The following is an 18194-nucleotide window of genomic DNA, read 5'->3' as shown; positions in this document are numbered from 1 at the left end:
TATATTATTCTCAAACAGTTTACACTATGAATAATTTTTTCTTTCTTTATTTCTTTAAAATTAAAACCCGATCCAACTTCTCCTTTTTTTTTTTTTTGTTACAAAATAAAAGGGAATTAAACTACAATTTTTTTATTGTTATATTAAAATTTTCCATTCAACAGCAATAACTTGAAGGTCACACCAAGCACAATGTCGACATACACTTGCATTTTCATCAATTACATCTTTTTCTATATTCTATATAATGCAATGCTTCTCTTCGGTATGTTTATAAATTATTGTTGACAAAGTACATCTCTCCAACAAGAATTTACACTTCAGAGCATACTGAAAAAACACGGGTAAGTGATCAATTAATTATATCCAATTGTTCATTAATGTTTTCCATGAATGTTTGGTTTTTTTATGATGTTTTAATCAAAAAACTAGTGTTTGATATTATTTATTTATTTATTTATCATAATATGGAAGATGCACAATTTAATACTATATTCAGTGAAAATCTTGAGGATGATTACAAAAATATAATTCAGTATTTGTTGTATATCATTATTGTAAAGTGTTGTCTGAAGGAAGAGATTGATGACATGTCTGAAAAGCTTGCATCTGAGAGGTCTGTGTATATAGCTGAGCAGTGTAATCTGCAGGAACTGCTTAGTAAATTACAGTTGAAGTAGGAAGGGATGCTTGATATAAAATCTATACTGGAAGCTGAAATTGAAGCTCGTGTAATCCTTAGGTAAGGATTACAATTCAATCTTCATCTTGATTGTCTTTTTACTCATTTTCTTGTTGTAATAATATTCTGAAACTGTACTGTATTTATAGTTCTCTTTTTAACATAGAACTAATTCTTCTACTGGAGGATATAATTAATGCTATCATTATTCACCATTGATTTGGTTGTTTTCAATCTGGAATTTGCACTAGGTATATATGCAAACATGTATCAGGGCTATTTGAGAAGGTGAAACCAATAAGGAAGTCTTTGAGAAGACATGTGCCTAAGATCAGCTAAGCTCTGACTTATAGTTATGGAAGGTGAGTACCAGTAGGATCTTAGAGACTACTGGATATAAGGAGTGCTAAAAAAAGAGGAAATATGAGAAACTGATGAGGCTATTTGCATAAAAATCGAAATTCCAGATCTAAAAGATGACAATATGGATGATGAAGCCAAGGAGGATGGGTTTGATGAAAGCAATGGTGCGGAATCTAGTGTTGGTGGTTCAACCGTGCTTGTTCTTGCAGCGCGCTTGCATATCGAACAAAAGGTTCTCCATGTCATATTCTAAGAATCCATGCAGAAAAATCCAAGAAGTAGTTCAATTCAAACCTTGAGTTTAAAATTCACACAAGCTGGTGAAACACTCAAGTTAATTATAAAAAAATCCACACAGAAAGCATGGAATTCTGCACAGGGTTGTTTGACATGGCTGCCGTCGTCAAACAACTCAATCAAATCCCGTTTACGATGTCATTTTCTTATTTCTCAAGTTATTCATTATTATCTGTCAACTCTTTATTTATTTATTTATTTGTCAACACAATCGTGTGATAAATTACAACTTAATATAAAATTCGATTAGTTGAAGTTGTCAATAAAATAAATAATAAATAGTAGAGGAATTTTATGTTCTCTGGATAGTAATGGTGGTATTTTATTAGTTATTTTATGAGTTTATTTTTTAAAAAAATATATATAATTAAAGGAGAAAAATCCTATATAGAAATATTTTTATCAATTTTTATGTCTATAGGCTTTATTTTTATTTTTTTTAGGATTAATTTTACAAGGAATAATTCAGTATATCCAGTGCTGTCCTCTGCTCTCTCATAAAAATATTATATTGATGAATTATTTTCACGATAAAACGCATGTTCTTTTCGAAAGGACAATGTGCAACTTTTAAAATATCTAATAATTCCTTTTAATTCAAAAAATGAAGCAAAAAAAAAAAAACAGGATATGTAGGACATAGGGATTATGTAAAAGATGTAAACAGGATTTTATTATTATTATTATTATTATTATTATTATTATTTGGTATCAACAAGAGAAATGATACAGCCAGCGCAACTCATGGAATGCTTGTGTTTCTTCTCTTCTAGTCTCTCCTGCATCATGATCAAGTTCAAGCCTCTCTACTGAGATACTTCTCTCCATAGGCTGCATGGTTTCTGCAATCTCATGTTCCCTGTCATAACCTGTCTCCTCAGGAAATAAACCTCTATGCTCCCCTGCTTCTTGCTCCATGCCCTGAACCTCCATTGGCACTCTTTCGAGATCTCCTTCCAGCATTTCAACTTCACTGTTTTGCCCTTGCAAAGAAGTCAAAGCTGTATTATTTGCCTCATCGTAGCATGAACTTAGCGTGGCTTTGAGTTTTTTATTTGCTCCATAAGTAGCTAGATAGGTTGCTTCTTGAACATCTGCAGGGACTTTTTCACAAATATCAACCCCACATCCTTTAACTCCTGACAAATGAGAGATGATCGTTGAAATCGAAGTATCAACCGCAAATACGTACCCACAGAATTTACACCTGAAAGAACCACCATTCTTCTGCTCAACACAAATCCAAAATTGATCACTCGGTTTAACCATCTCTCCCTTTTCTTTTGCAGCCCTGAAGACACGAACACTGACTGGTGAAGGAAAGCTATATCTAAAACAGGAATTACGAACACTATATTCGTTTGTTTAGAGATAACAAGAGAAAGATTAAACTGTAAGAAGGAAAAGGTATTCAGTTTTCAAACATACAGAAGAAGATAACTGAACAATTGAAAACCGAAACCCAAACTTGAGTTTTCAGGATCAGTTTCGTAGTTGCTGAGAAACAAATTTGCAGAATATGGTGAGCTAAAGAGTGTGTATTCGCTAAATAATCAACCTACGAGTGAATAAGTTCATAGTATTTTATTTTTCAAGGGAAATCATGGCTTCAAATTATGTAGGAGTCCACAACAAGCGATTAGGTGGATACTGCTAGCAGGCCTCTGGACCATTTTCTGATCAAAACCTCAAACTCTTTTACCAAGTTCGAAAGGAATTTACTAGTGAGTAATAAATAAATAAATATCAACGTTACAGTTATAAGAACATCATGCAATAATCAAATGAGAGTGTAGCAAACAATAATTTACCTGGCCCTATGAGATTTTCTCCAAAAGATTTCAAGATGATTTGATTTAATCTGAAAAAAGGGAAGGGAAGGAGGGAAGGTTTATAGAAGGGATAGAAAGAGAGGAAGCAGCGATAATATAGATAAGGCATTGAAATTGAAAAGGAAATTTAAAAAGTTGAGTCCACGTTCCACACCGAGACAAAAATTTAATATTTATATCCAAGTGTTTAGGACTGTCCGTTCTTCTTCAGAGAGTTGGTAGGACAAAGGTGCTGCTATCTGTTAATTATTCAACACATTATTATTATTATTATTAAATTAAAAAAAAAACTAAAAGGGGTATGCACCAAGATACATTTTACCATGGATTATACGGGTAAGAAGATTTTTTTTATTCTCAAACAAAATTATTTAATTAGTTATTGAAGGTAAGATAGTTATTTTCATGAGTATATTTATAATTAATATATTTAACGGTGACATGTATAGATTTTTTTATATTTTAAATGCATAATGAAATGAGTTAAATATCTTTAGAATAAAAAAAAAAAAGCTAGGGTTTAAAGGCTTTTTTATCTTTCAATGCTATGAAAGAATAGTAAAATGATTATGTTGCTCGTCAAAGTAAATAAAAATTAAATCTGATGTCCATAAGCTTTTTTATGTTTTTATCATGGCTTTTTAGTTGTAATCAATATGAAAATAGAGCAATTTGAACTTTTAATAAATATAAATTAATTAGATATTTAGGGAAGCTTACATTATTTGAGCGGGATGTGTAATGTCTCTTGGTGATCAAACATCACCTTTCATGACAGCATTGGAAACGACATGTCATACTCTTCCCAATGGTTAGGCATGTGTGCATGGCAAAGCAATAGTTAGGATTCAGTGTACTTTATTTTTTTATTCTCATTCTTTTTTTTCTTTTCACCTCGAATTTCATGCTAACCCTTCAAAAAATCAAATTCATCCTCTAGTTTGTATTTGTATCAATTTTGGTTTACATTCTTTTTATTGCTATTTGTTTTGTTTTTAATGTTTTTTGAAGTTCTTTTTTTCAATTTCATCCCTAAGCATTTTATTTCATTTAATGTTTTTATTCACTTTTAGTCTTCATTCTTTTGATTACTATTATTTTTTATTTTTTATCATTTTTTTAATTTATTTTATTTTTCAATTGAGTCCCTTATTATTTTGTTTTATTTAGTTTTTGTACCAGATTTGGTCTTCATTGTTTTAATTGCTATTTGTTTTTAAATTTTTTATGATTATGAACTTTGCTTTGTGAATTTTTGTTTATCATCTATGGAGTAATCTTGATCTCATTACACGAGTTATTGGTTTTGAAGACTAAGTTAGTTTAACTTCAATCCTTTTTTTAGGTCCTCTTTTAAATTGATATTTTTTCAATTTTATCCTTTGACATTAAATTATTGGGAGCTTGGTGATTTTTTCTGCTTTCATTTTTGTAGAGTTATCCTGATATTATATTCTAGGTCACATATTAGTTGAGTTAATCCAAATTGACTCGAGATTTTTATTTGACTACTTTTTTGTTAAATTGATTTTTTTTAATTTCATCGTTTCATATTAGGTTGTTGGGCCTTGAGCTTTGTTTTTTTTTCTTTCTATCTTTTTTTACGGGGTTATCCTGATTTCATATCCTAGATCATGGGATGTCAAGTTAACTCGAGGTTTTTTTCAATGTTTTTTTAATTGAGTTTTTTTTTAGCTTTGTCTTTTATCATTTAGTTTGTTTAAGAGTTGACTTTCATTGTTTTATTCAACTTCTTTTGTATGAAGTTACCTCAGTCTCATAACTAGACCGTGAATTTGACATGCTAACTTAAATCAGGTGTTTTTGTTCTTTTTTAAAATTGATTTTTTTCTCAATTGATCCTTTAATGTTTGATTTATTGATAATTAAGCTTTGGGTTTATTTTTTTCTTATTTTCTTATTTGTAAGGTTATCATATTTTCATTTATTTTTTGTTTTTTTATCAAATAAGATCGTTGACACTATTTTATAAAATTTAGATGATATTCTTTTCTAATATTAGCAAGTATTTTTTTTATTGGTCATTGGGATTTTTTTAATTACGTTATTAAATTAATTAAGATTGTTGAATTCATTCAAAACAATAACCCAAGTACTAGAATTGTTTTTACTCTTTTAAAAATGCTATCATCATTTAGACACTTTTCTTTTCTTTTTTATTTTAAAAAAAAAATTTAATTAATCCATTGCAGCACAAATCACCTATTTAGTTTTAACAAACCAATATCTTATGATACACGGATGATTCCACTTTTTCATATTGGTTTTGTTGTTGATCAAACACCATTTTTTAAAGGTAGTTTAAGTAGATTTTATTATTTTTTGGGTGAAATAATATCATATTGATTTTACTGCTATATATATATATATATATATATTGAAATTTATTATTTTTTCTATATGGGAATTGATTCCTATATTTGTGGTAAGTGAATATAATGTTTATGTTTATCGTTATATATAAATATTTTAGGCAACTTTTGATTATATTTTTATATATTCTTGACAAGCTTAGAATATATATTATCTTTTTTAACTTTGACAAAATATGTTTATGTCGAATCAGTCAAGAAAACAACTCCTCGCAAATATCGAGTTCCAAGTTGGAGAAGATTGATGTTAAAGAGAAACTTAAAATAATAGCAACCTTCGTGATTCTATCGAGATTTAAGATAACCATGTAATCATCATATTATATCATTTCCATATAAAATCATATATATATATATATATATATATATATATATATATATATATATATATATATATATATATATATAAAAGTAATACTTTAAAAGGTGTGGGGAAAGTATTGTAGCTTCCTCGCGTCTTTTCTGCATCAGTGTTTTACTGTGCACACAGTGTACAGTGAAACTCTTGATTGTTTTGTTTCCTGTTTTTATTTATTTATTTTTTATTTTTTATGCCTTTATGGGTTTTTTGGCTTTTTTCTTTGTGTTTTTTTTTTCTTTTAATGAATTTTTTTTTGTTTAATTTAGTTTGTTAATGTGAAAAAAAAAATTATTTAGTTATCAGACTTCATGACATGGATCTCGGGTTTGACGGGTTAACCTGGTTTGACGAGTTAACTCGGAATTTATTTTTTGTTTTTTTCTTTTTAATCAATTTTTTTCGTTTAGTTTAGTTTGTTAATTTTTTTCGTTTAACCAGTCGATTTTTTTTTCTATTTAGTTATCAAACTTTCATGACGCGAATTCCAGGTTTGACAGGTTAACTCAGTTGATTCAGATTTTTTTTATTTTTCATCATTAGTAACAGGCATATGTCTTTTGTTTGTTTTTGTTTTTGTTTTTTTATTTTTAATTAATTTTTTCATTTAATTTAGGTTGTTAATGTTCAATTTATTTCTATTTAGTTATCAAACTTTCATTACACAGATCCTGAGTTTGATAGGTAACCTGGTTTGACGGGTTAGCCCAATTAATTCTGAGTTAACCCGTCAATTTTTTTTTTCTATATAATTGTCAAACTTTCACGACATGAATCCAAGGTTTGACGGGTTAAGATTAACCCAGTTAATTCAGATTTTTTTTCTTTTTAATTAATTTATTTAATTATCACACTTTTATGACACAACCTTACAACTAGACCTACTAGGTCATGAAAGTCTAATGTTATTATTAATATTATAAATATTACTTTTGGGTCAAGCATTACAGCCAAACCCAAGATTCTTGGATATAAATTTGCATTAAAACATAACACTTTTAAATCTTAGTTTTTTCTTAATATTTTTTATATAAAAAAATAATCTATAGGATCGCGCGGGTTCATATAAGTAGTGTATATATATATATATATATATATATATATATATATATATATGAAACACCATTGTTATGTAAATATTTGGATAAGAATAAAGCTAAAAGCTGTCGTGGTAAAAGTCAATCTGCCGCCTGAGCTAACAAAATTATTGTTGTTGCTTGTACTGAATGATTTAATTTTTTTATTTTAAATTTATTTTTTATGCTTTTATTTTGATATATTATATCAAAAATATTATTTTAATATATTTAAAAAAACATTTTAAAAAATAATGAGTTCAAGAATGACGAATATCCCTGAGATTGCTGCTTTCCCAGCAGGCAACTGTAGAGGAGGGTTGAAATAATTGACCACTTCAATATGCTTGACATTGGAACAAAATATAATTATATTTGTAATCAAAAGGTCATAAGGAACCCGTAATTCTACTTTGTCGTACGTACTGCTGATAGAGAACAATATCATAATTTTTTATTTCTGTAATTAAGTCAGCTAAACAAACTCTCCACAGGAAACATTAGAGAATTGATTCTTCGAATCATTAATTAGTTTCATTTTTCTATTCTATAAATCAATAAACAAGCAGGATATTTATTTTCTTCACTTATAATATCAATATCCCGGTGTAAATGTACGTAAGATTTGTTTATATTAAGTGTTAAAGTTAATAATAGTATAACAATTATAATTATAAAACTCAGACCGATCTAATAAATCGATATGAGACTTAGTTGACATATAACTTAAATCAATCCAGTTTTAAAAAAACATATAAAAAGAATTATCCGGACTAACCCAATAGATAAATGATTAATTTAGTCTTATCCAATTAAAAACCTTGGTTGTTCCACAACTCTATCAACCTAGGTTAAAAATCTCTTGCTTTTTAAAAAAAAAAATCAATTAAAACAACTTTGTCTTTTTTAAAAAAAATAGGGTTAACCTAGGTGAAACACTCTCAACTTATTATCTAGGTTTTATCCCGGGTCAACCCCCTATCAAGTTTAAAAAATATGATTTAAACCAATTTTATTCTTATATGTTTAAGAGTTTTTTTATATAGATATTTTTTAAAATAATATATATATATATATGTTCCAATTGCACCTTATGTTTTAAAAATACATAAACTCACTTTGTAATTATCTCAATAACAAATTTATTTTTATATTTTTATTTTTATTTTTTTCAAGTTTCTATCCTCTATCAAGAGAAAGTAACTAAATGCTTAAAAACAACCACTACGTATAAAATGATGAAAGAGGATGGTGCCGTATCTTTTGAGGGATTAGAAGTGTGAGGACAGCAGACGAACTAAAGTAAAGCAGGGAAGGTTTAGTGTAGGAAAAGTGAGAGAAACTGATGGGCAATTCCAACAAGTCAAGTGACTTTCCAAGAAAAGGCTTCGAAAAATGAAGAGAGAGAGCAATCCTCTTCCCCACAATGACTAAATATTGTATTTAGTTTCTCTAAATTTGATATATTCACCTGGAGACCTCCTTCAAAGGATATTCCAAGTGTAAGCCGTCTTGTTTCCCTCTTCAGGAGCTTCTGCATCTGCTACGAATCTGCACAACAAGAATGTGTCTATCTCTTAAGAGTAACCAAATGATATCCCTGATAGAATAATTGAATTATTGAGTTGGGACACAGATCATTATTGAGTAAATAGCTAGTCAGGCTAATCTCTACCACATAAATTCAAATTGTGGCAGAGTTCTAAGCTCAGATTGTGAGATTTTTCCTATCAGGTTGTAGTTTGTGTTGAACCAGCTAAAAAACACGAGCACTTTTTTCCGGTCCTTTTAACAACTATCCACGACATCCGGTAATGCTAACATGCCTCGGATTCGAACAGCTCCGACTGAATTCGACTAGGTATAAATGTTTTCTGTTTAAATCCTCAATTTTCAGAGGAAATAAGCTCTTTCATCAAATTAAGGTCAATAGATGTTGTTCTATTCTTGCAGGAGCAAAGAAACCCGCAGAAGGCTTTAGTTCTAAACAAAAGACAAAAAAGACAAAAAATTACTCAGGCAAGAAATGTGGGAAATCTGAAAGTAACGAGACAAACTGATATTGAAGTATTGTTTATTTACTGAAAAATAGTTTTTTTAAATGAATTTTAAAAAAGTAAATTATTTTTTGATATTTGATAGTGTAATGAAAAATAAACTGGAAAATATTTTTTAGTGTTTGGTTATGTCACGAAAAATGAGCTGGAAAATAACTTATTAATATTTTATTTTTTTCAAGTTTATTAAAATAATAAGAAATAAATCTTACAAATTAAAAAGTTGAATGAGAATGAAATTGAAAAAAAAATTTATAAATTATCTAAAATAAAATAAATAATAATCAAAATAATAGATAGCAAATTTAACAAATAAAAAAATTAAAAGATGAAGAAATTAAAATAATAATAATTACCATTTCATAAATTATTTCAAATAAAATAACAATCAAAAGAATGAGAATCAAATTTAATGAATAAAAAATTTCAATTAAAAAATAATAAGAGAAAAGCAAATAACAATTATAAAAATAAAAACCAGAGTTAATATAAAAATTAAATTTTAGGGGATGAAATTGAAAAAAAAAATATTCAAAACAATATATATATATATAGCAATCAAAAGTTTGATGATCAAATTTGATATAATCAGTAAATAACATGATATTTCTAAATTTTTCACAACTTTCGAAAAGTGTTTTCCGCCTAAAATAAACAAAAAACACTTTCCTGAAAACCAAGCCAAATTTTTCTTTGACTAGAAAGTGTTTTCCGTTGACCAACTTTTCTAATGACAAACAAACAGAAAAGTTTGGAAAGTGATTTTCAGGAAACCACTTTCCATCAAACAAACACCCCCTAGATAATCCAAGAAATCATTTCAAGCAATTTGAAATCAGCCCACTAAGAGCTTTTTTGGCAGTGTGGTTGTGGGTGCTTTTCAAATAACTTTTCGTGCCAAAATGCATGCCAATGATGTTTTTTCATTTTTTAAAAATTATTTTTGACATCAGCACATCAAAACGATTCAAAACGTACAAACCATATTAAATTTTAGCAAAAAAAAAATATATCAAATTTTTTGGGAACGCGGGTTGAACCGCGTTCCCAAATGTTACCTAAGTTCTGAGCTGCCATCCGATCAAGAACTCCTTGATTATTCTCCAATACTGCTATTAAGAAATAGAACTCTTAGCAGTTGAATGTAAGTGTTAGAAGGGAATGACATCACTATTTCTGATAATAGAAAATAGGAAACTAAAACCTATCTGGGCAGACAAGATGTTCAAATTATCTGATTATAAAAAGGAAGAACAACGACCGCAACGAGCATGGAGGACAGAACCTTTCGAGGGAAGTGAAATGATACGCAGAAAGCAGAATAATCCAAGACATCATGGTTATCATGGTTAAGGCAGTCAGAGTAGCTTACGTGAAAGTCACAGATCTAGTAGTTTCAAGTAGGTATTAAGAAAAGAAGAAAAGAACGCTTTGTCAAAATCTAATCTGTATGGTTCCAGTATTTTATAGGTCTTCTTTGTCATTAGAAACATGCATAGCTTAGTTCGGTTGAACAATGAAGTTCAAATCGTGGAAACTCGGACAACAGATGATGCACAACTCCATGTCTCCATTAGCATTTATGAGTACAGCTACAGAAATCACAACTTCAGAGGTCAAATTCATAGTTACACCACTTGTGCTGAAGGTTTGTTTCAGAATTACATGAAAAAACAAACCAGTAGAGTGGAAAGGGCACGGAATACGGGAAAGTGCACGCTACAATGTATTGATTTCAGAAACAGTAAGTGCCCTTGCATTCCCGTGAAAATTGATTCTGCGTCAGCATTCACACGGTATTGTATCCTGCACAAATGCCATACACAAGCCACAAAAGGAGCCAATTACAGCAAAAATCACAGTAGCTCTCAAAGCAAAACATTAATTATAGTTTCAAAGAATACTTGTAGACCAAAAGCATGACTCCTAGTCCAAAAGGGGGCACAAAAAGGATTTAGAAAATTAGTAAAGAATCCAATCAGGTGTCGATTGAAATATGTGAATCAGAGCAAGAGCCTTTATATTTAAAAGTTGGGTAGTGATTTAAAATGAGAGAAGAAAATTAAAGGCCATACCAGTAAAATTCCACTTCAAAAACGTTTTTCATCATTGTCTTCAACGTCTTCCTCGTCTCCTTCTTCTTCAAGCAGTCTGGCACCAGCACCTAAAACTAGGAAGGGTAGAAGCGCATCCTTACTGTTAGGATGGTCCCACTCCACTGATTCCCACCATTCTTTTGGATCTACATAGATTTCTTCAAGAGAAGGGGGAGGAGATGGCCGGCCATTATCAAGCACGGGAAGGCAGAGTGGCATCCTCTTTAGCTTCGGACAATCTCTTACTATAATAGTTTGGAGAGAGCTGCAAATCAGATTTTCCCTACATATGCTTTTCAGTTCTGGTAACAATATGAAGCTCAAATGTCTTAACTTTGGGAGACTGAATTCAATGGAACGGCAGCTACTGCTGCTTTCTTCACCCATAACCCAGTCTACTCTTGTTTCTATTATCTCCTCCATTTTGCCACACCTCTCGACTGAAATCATTTCCAGGTTGAGGAGGTTCGGCAGCAAGACAAGAGGGAACAGCTTCTTCATACTTGTACACCCATAACAATAAAAGTCTTTGAGATGAGAAAATATGTCATTAGATGGAAATGGTAATGGAGTAGAGCAGAACCAAGAAGATGAAAGCAAACTCTCCATTCTATCACACAACACAATTTCAATGTACTCCAGCTCAGTTGTATACTGTGGTGATAAAACATCACATAAACTTTTTGCATCAATACTTTTTAAAATCACCAGTTCTTGAATGTCAGTTGGGAACTCTAGGCAACTTCGATTATTGAAGTTACACAACCATACTATTTTACTTCTGCCAGAAAATTCCAAAAAAGCTACATCGTCATTGTTACATTGTCCTACTAAAAATTTGTATGTGCTTAGTGATAGGGTCTCATCCCAAGATTTGAGATACCCCACGAAGTCGGAAAAAAGTTCAAAATGACATTTCAAAGTTTCCAACTTCCTCAAGCATGCTACTTCCTTTCCCTCAACTGTTACTGGAGCGTATTGTCCATTCACCCAATCATCATCTAGTACAAAGACTTGCAGGCTATAAAGTTTAGGTAATATTCCAGTAGGAAACTCTTTTTGTCTACATCCATTGAGTTTAAGATACCTGAGGTTGGATAGGTATTCCATGTCTTGAGGCACGTTTTCAAGTACAGTATCACTGAGATCCAACCTCTTCAGTAGCCTGAGCTTTTTTAATGATGGAACGTGCCTCAACTGCTTGCATCCTTTGAGCAATAATGCACGAAGACTCACCAAATCAGAGACGGAATCTGGTAACACTTCAATGTTTGTCCTGGACAGATCAAGAATCTTAAGCCTGTTCAATTGCTTAAAAAAAGAATCTGCAATAAATTTCAAAGCGTCATTACAGGGTAACAATAAGGTTGAAAGATTGGGACACCTTGGTGAATGGCTAGGAGAAATTTCCTTCAATTTACCACTTGTCCAGGACACTCTTACAAGATCCTCTTTCCACTTGTCCACATCTCGTAATTCTTCGCCAACCATGATTGGACAATTCATTAGCTGTATTTGGTGGGTCATGCTCCTAATCAAGTCATGCATCCTGACACCTCTACAACCATTATGATCATCACAACTTTCCAGTAAACAGACATTTTCAAGTTCATTGAGCATCGTATGGCCCTCGTCAAATTCTGCTTGCCTGCTCTTGATGCCATCGATTATTCCCTCATCAATCAAATAACCTATCAAGTCATCCCTACTGATCCCTTCAGGAAATAATGCACAGTATAAGAAACATTGTTGTAATGCTAAATCATTTAAGCGATCATAACTGAACCTCAATAACCGGAATCCTTCATCTTCCATGTCCCTAACTTTTGATTCTTTAAGTTTCTCCAATGTATTCCTCCACTCATGTAGATCATCCACTCCCCTCATGCTTCCTGCCATTGTAATAATTCCCAGTGGCAAACCAGCACACTCCTTGGTAACCGATTTTGCTATTTGCTCAACTTCTGGAGAAAGTTCTACATCATGCTTGAGTTTCTCCATAAACAAAGTCCAAGCTTCATCACAAGTGAGAGGCTCCACTTTGATTTTGTGTATGCAGCCCATCCCTCGACAAACTTTTAATGATCGAGTTGTAATAATCAACTTGCATCCATCCTCTTGAATGGGAATGCCCACCTTTTCCGGATCAAAAGTGTCCCACAGATCATCCAAAATGAGGAAATGCGGTCGTTTCGTCCCTAATGCTTCTGAGAGTTCCTGAGCTCTTTGCATCTCGCTGTCTTCATTTGAAAGATGTAAACCAAGGCATTTTGCAATACGATTCTGCAATTTATAAATGCTAAAATCTTGCGACACGGCGATCCAGTGAACACGATGGAAAGTGTCTGATTTTCTTCGAAGCTGATAATAGATATGTTTCACCAGTGATGTTTTACCCACACCTCCCATCCCATAAATGCCAATACAAAAGACTTCATCATTCATTAACCAAGACCAGATGGTTTTCTTATTCTCTTCAAATGCTTGACCAACTAGCTCTCTAATGGGTAATGCATCTTCTCTAGCATCCCTTTTGTTGAGAGTAAGGCCCCCAAAAGAGCTAGCTTCTGCAACAATCTCCACTAATGCTTCTTCTGTCTTGATATCTACATCATCATCATCCTCCGTTGACCAATTACCTCTGATTTTAAGTTTTTTGTTGGCACCCTCCGTAGCTAGAAAGGCTGCTTCTTGAACATGTTTAGGCACCTGTTGACAAATGGCAACACCATGGCCTTTAATACCTGACCAGTGCCATTTGATCCTCGAAATGGAAGTACGAATAGCAAAAAGATGCCCACAGAACTCACACTTCTTCCTGCAATCATTCATGTCCTCAACATGAGCCCAGAATTCATCATCTGAAACAACCATTTTTCTCCTTTATCCTTCAGTGTCTCTATAAGAAATTTGTCAAAACAACGAATTAAAAAAAAAAAGTTGAATTAATTGGGAAAAAAAGAAAAAGAAAGAAGAAGCTAAAAAGCTTGAACAAACTCTTCTTGTTTAGAAGTAAAAAATAACAAAATAAACATGGATACGATTACATACCTACATGAAAATAATAAGAATAGGAAAAGGAAGAGGACTATTTATTAGACAAAAAAAGAAGGAAAGAACTTGATTATTTATAACTGAGAAATCATGGCGACAAATGAAAAGATTCTAAGGTTATTGGGTTACCTGGCCTGATGAAGATGTTCTCCAAAATGAATATCTTATTTAACTCTGATGGAAAGAAAGGGAAAGGGTGAATTGAAGAAGGAAGGAATTCATTCTTCTTTCAAACCCACGCAATTCAATAAGTTTTTATTTCAACTTCGCCTTCCAATAAGCACCCTCACGCGCCACCAGCCCCCACCAAATTCAAATAAATAATTATATTTTAGAATTAACTCTATTCTACTCCTTTAAGCAAATGGATTTTATTAATTTCCTCTCGAAGATTTTTCATCTACTAATTACGTCCTCCATATTTCATTCATTCTTTATCAAATTGCGTTGACATTATTTTATAGTCATGTTATCAACATTAAAAAATAAATAAAAAACCCTCTCTTTTCATTCCAGTAACAAACAAGTCCCAAAAAAAAAATCATAGCTCACCTTCCTTCCTCTCTCTCCCAGCAATTAAAAGAGCGTGTGGGAGAGTGGTGACTTTTGTAATTACAAATGATGAATACTATTTGGCATTGCATTTGTAACTGCGTTTCATCAAAATTTAAAAATATTTTTTTTGCTAAAATTGAGTGTGATTTGTACTTTTTAGATCGTTTTGATGTGCTGATGTCAAAAATAATTTTTAAAAAATGAAAAAACATCATTGACATGCATTTCGGCACGAAAAGTTATTTGAAAAGCACCCGCAACCACACTGCCAAACACGCTCAAAGTAGTTTTTTAAAAATTATTTTTTCTTGTGGTTTTGTATAATAAAATACATGTTTAGTTAAAATTATGATTAAAATTATTATTATCTAAGAAGTAATTTATATGTATTTGGTTAAGTTACTTTTGTAAGTGCTTCTGGTAATAAAATTAACAAGAAGGACATGTGTGAATTTCAAGTTATGAATAGCATTTGTGAGCATTTTTTTTTTGTAATACATAAAAAAAATAAGAATGTTACATTATTGTTGTTCTTCAATTATCTCATTAAAGTATCTGTTATTCCATCACGAATATAATTCATTCGAGAAGGCCTCTGATTGTCTTGACTTTGAGAATGTGGAACAACATCGACTAAAAAATCATCAGAAATAAAATTAGGATCGCGATTATATTCTGTAAATGCAATATCTTCTTATGACTTCTTCCTAATATAGTTATGTAGTGTCATTGATGCCACAATAATCTGCACTTGTGATTTGTGTGGATATAACAACATGTTCTGTAAAATTCTTCATCTTTGTTTCCACACTCCAAATACACGTTCAATAACATTGCAAAGTGACGAGTGTGCACGATTGAATCGCTCTTCCTGGCTTGTTGGTTGCTTTTGACGCTGAAAATCTTGGAAATGATATCTCTCAGCTTTATATGGACCGAGATATACATACTCATTTAGATACCCAGCATCAACAAAATAATATTTCCCTACAATGACAAGTAAGAAACTTATAACAAATTTAATAAAAAAAATATAGAATAAACATATTTTAAACTCAAATAACAATTAATTATTGTTATATATTTACCTTCAAGAGGTTTTGGAAATTTTATAGTTAGATTGTCAATAGCCTCTAGAAAAATATGAATATCATGAGCGTTGTCTTCTCATCTTGCCCAAACAAACATGAATTGCATATCAAAATTACTCTCGGTCATTACGTTCTATGTCGGCACACCTTTTCTACCGATAAATAGTATTTGATTTTCTTGAGAAACAAAAGCACGAACATGTATGTCGTCTATCACACCAATATAATTCTACAAAACAAAACAAAACAACAACCAACATTTTATAAATAATGACTAGCAGAATCTGAAACTAATTTTTGTGTCATTAATTGTTATAAACACCATCTATCTGACCTTAAAATGAGACATAATTCTCGAATTCATCATAATTTCTCATGGAGTGTTTAAAAATTCAGAGTCCTCTAGTTTAATTATTTCTAGCTCAAGCAAATAAATTGTCTCCAACACTTATTTAAAATATTGACTCACAGTTTCACCAGAATGTTGAAATTTTTCTTAAACTCGCCTATTTGTTACATCTAATGCAATGGTGTACAAAAACATTGCCACCTTCTCAATAACACTCATCTTTTGTTATGGTTTCAACCCATACTGTGTTTCCAAGTCATAACAAATGTTAACACATCATTTACAGTGTCCTCATACGAATTCATTCAACTATCTCATCCCTGTGTTATATGAAACCATACAAGGTTCCTTGGAAAAAATTGGAGGACATAAGAGTAACTTACAACTACAATTTATTTTTTAGGAGCTCTCAAGACTAAAAGTTTTCTTATTTTAGTGTATTGAAATGTTCATGAAGGTTATTTCTCATGTTGATGTTACAACATGCATTATATAGAAATCTTTAAGTATTGTAGGATAAAAAAAATGACAAATATTTTCACAAGTTTTAGTAAATTATTATAACCAAACAAATAACATATAAATTATAATCTGCATCAATGTACTGTAAAAAACTTTTACAAACTGACAGAATGTCTATACTATATGTCAGCCATAATTACAAATATGCCTGACATATATTCTCTTGTATATATTTTTGCCAACTTTTCATGCACTATATCCACTGCTCCATTATCACTATTTCTATTTCATATTGGTATGATCAATTTCTCTTGATGTGGTCATAAGTAAATAATTACTGAACTTTGGTTTGGATTTTCAGTTGTATGTACTCCAATTTCTTTTCAACCTGCAGCCTTATATATAATTATTGTCAAGAATAAATTGTTGGAATAGTTTTATTTCACATGTTTATGTCACAAAAATCAAGCATTAATCATATTGTTTTGTCTAAAGCTGAACACGATGAAAAATATAAAATTGTTATGCTGAGAACCACAGCTCTATTAATTATTCATGTTATAAAAAGAATTATCAATTCAATTTACTTGTTGTAATTTCATGTTCTAGTTTTCAGTTCTTTCTCTCGGTGTCTCACTGTATTTTTTATCCTATTATGATTTGGAACAACATCAACATACATAAAATTTCTAATTTTATTGGTGATGTGTGATTTCACCTTCATGTTTCATAAAGGCTGATATTGGGAATTTAACATATAATTGGATCCATATTGCTATTGTTATCAATAACATTACAATAATAGAACTAGCTGGAATTTGAAAATTTTCTCCAGCACCTAGATAGGAACATTAGTTAGCCTTTGGATAAGAACATTCATAATAATTCACCATCAACATAACAGCAGAGAACACCACAAGTTTACCAATATGACTATAAATTTAAAACATGTTAGACTAGCAATCCGCACACATAATTAAAAAAAGATGGTTCTTTACTGAAATCAACATTATTCTTCATGCTTTAATACATCGGCCTTAGGAGTCATTGTCCCATTATTCCAAACATGTACATCATTTGGCACCACAATAAAACTTTCATAACATCCAATTGTTAAAGCAATTGACAATAAAATATTTGAATTAACCATGACAGAACAAAAACTGAAAGCATCATTAAAGTAATACTAACCTTGATTTAATGTTTTTGACTTCTCTGGTACATTTTTTGAAGCCACTGATACTTCCTATTAATATCTCCAATTGATGCCTACATCTCTCCTTTATTCCTCATAGACAAGTTCTTAGTAGCAAAACAGTATAAATCATCACCGAAAGTAATTTCAGGTATGGAATGGACCTCAATCATCACCTTACTAATGTTACACCCTATCTTATCCCTATTATCATTCATGATCAAGCAATTGATCCCAACGTGAAAGGAATTGAGCTCCAAATCTATAAGGTTTTTTGCTTTTCTTTTTATTTTGCACACCACATTGTTCTTTTGCTTTTCTCTTTCCACTGCTA

The 18194-nt window shown here is 31.0% G+C and overlaps 2 protein-coding genes across 4 annotated transcripts; both read right to left on the bottom strand.

The window, feature by feature from the left end:
- Positions 1-1988: 1988 nt before the first annotated feature.
- On the bottom strand, positions 1989-3279 carry LOC133680863 (uncharacterized). Its single transcript, XM_062103879.1, has 3 exons — positions 3154-3279; positions 2535-2633; positions 1989-2436 (listed from the first exon to the last, which is right to left on the bottom strand). Exons 2-3 carry the CDS (start codon positions 2563-2565, stop codon positions 2054-2056), a joined length of 414 nt encoding a protein of 137 aa, XP_061959863.1. The 5' UTR covers positions 2566-2633; positions 3154-3279; the 3' UTR covers positions 1989-2053.
- Positions 3280-10608: 7329 nt separating this feature from the next.
- Positions 10609-14488, bottom strand: LOC133689512 (probable disease resistance protein At4g27220). Of its 3 annotated transcripts, none has more exons than XM_062109379.1 (4): positions 14338-14488; positions 12539-14053; positions 11134-12430; positions 10609-10864 (listed from the first exon to the last, which is right to left on the bottom strand). In XM_062109379.1, the coding sequence occupies exons 2-3, from the start codon at positions 14026-14028 to the stop codon at positions 11149-11151; spliced, it is 2772 nt and encodes a 923-aa protein (XP_061965363.1). In that variant the 5' UTR covers positions 14029-14053; positions 14338-14488; the 3' UTR covers positions 10609-10864; positions 11134-11148. The 3 variants fall into 3 exon arrangements, with proteins under 3 accessions (XP_061965363.1, XP_061965368.1, XP_061965356.1); XM_062109384.1 differs by having other exon boundaries at positions 11134-13863; positions 13965-14053; XM_062109372.1 differs by having other exon boundaries at positions 11134-14053.
- Positions 14489-18194: the final 3706 nt, after the last annotated feature.

The sequence above is a fragment of the Populus nigra genome, chromosome 1 (assembly GCF_951802175.1).
Source record: "Populus nigra chromosome 1, ddPopNigr1.1, whole genome shotgun sequence".
Classification (NCBI taxonomy): Eukaryota; Viridiplantae; Streptophyta; class Magnoliopsida; order Malpighiales; family Salicaceae; genus Populus; species Populus nigra.
This window is presented reverse-complemented; position numbering and strand designations above follow the sequence as displayed.

Excerpts from the sequence above, each read along its gene's own strand:
- LOC133680863 (XM_062103879.1), bottom strand. The coding sequence starts at position 2,565 with ATGGTGGTTCTTTCAGGTGTAAATTCTGTGG. Across the intron at positions 2,437-2,534 it reads TTCAGGTGTAAATTCTGTGG|ATGTTCAAGAAGCAACCTAT; the intron begins GTACGTATTTGC and ends AAGTCCCTGCAG.
- LOC133689512 (XM_062109372.1), bottom strand. The coding sequence starts at position 14,028 with ATGGTTGTTTCAGATGATGAATTCTGGGCTCATGTTGAGGACATGAAT.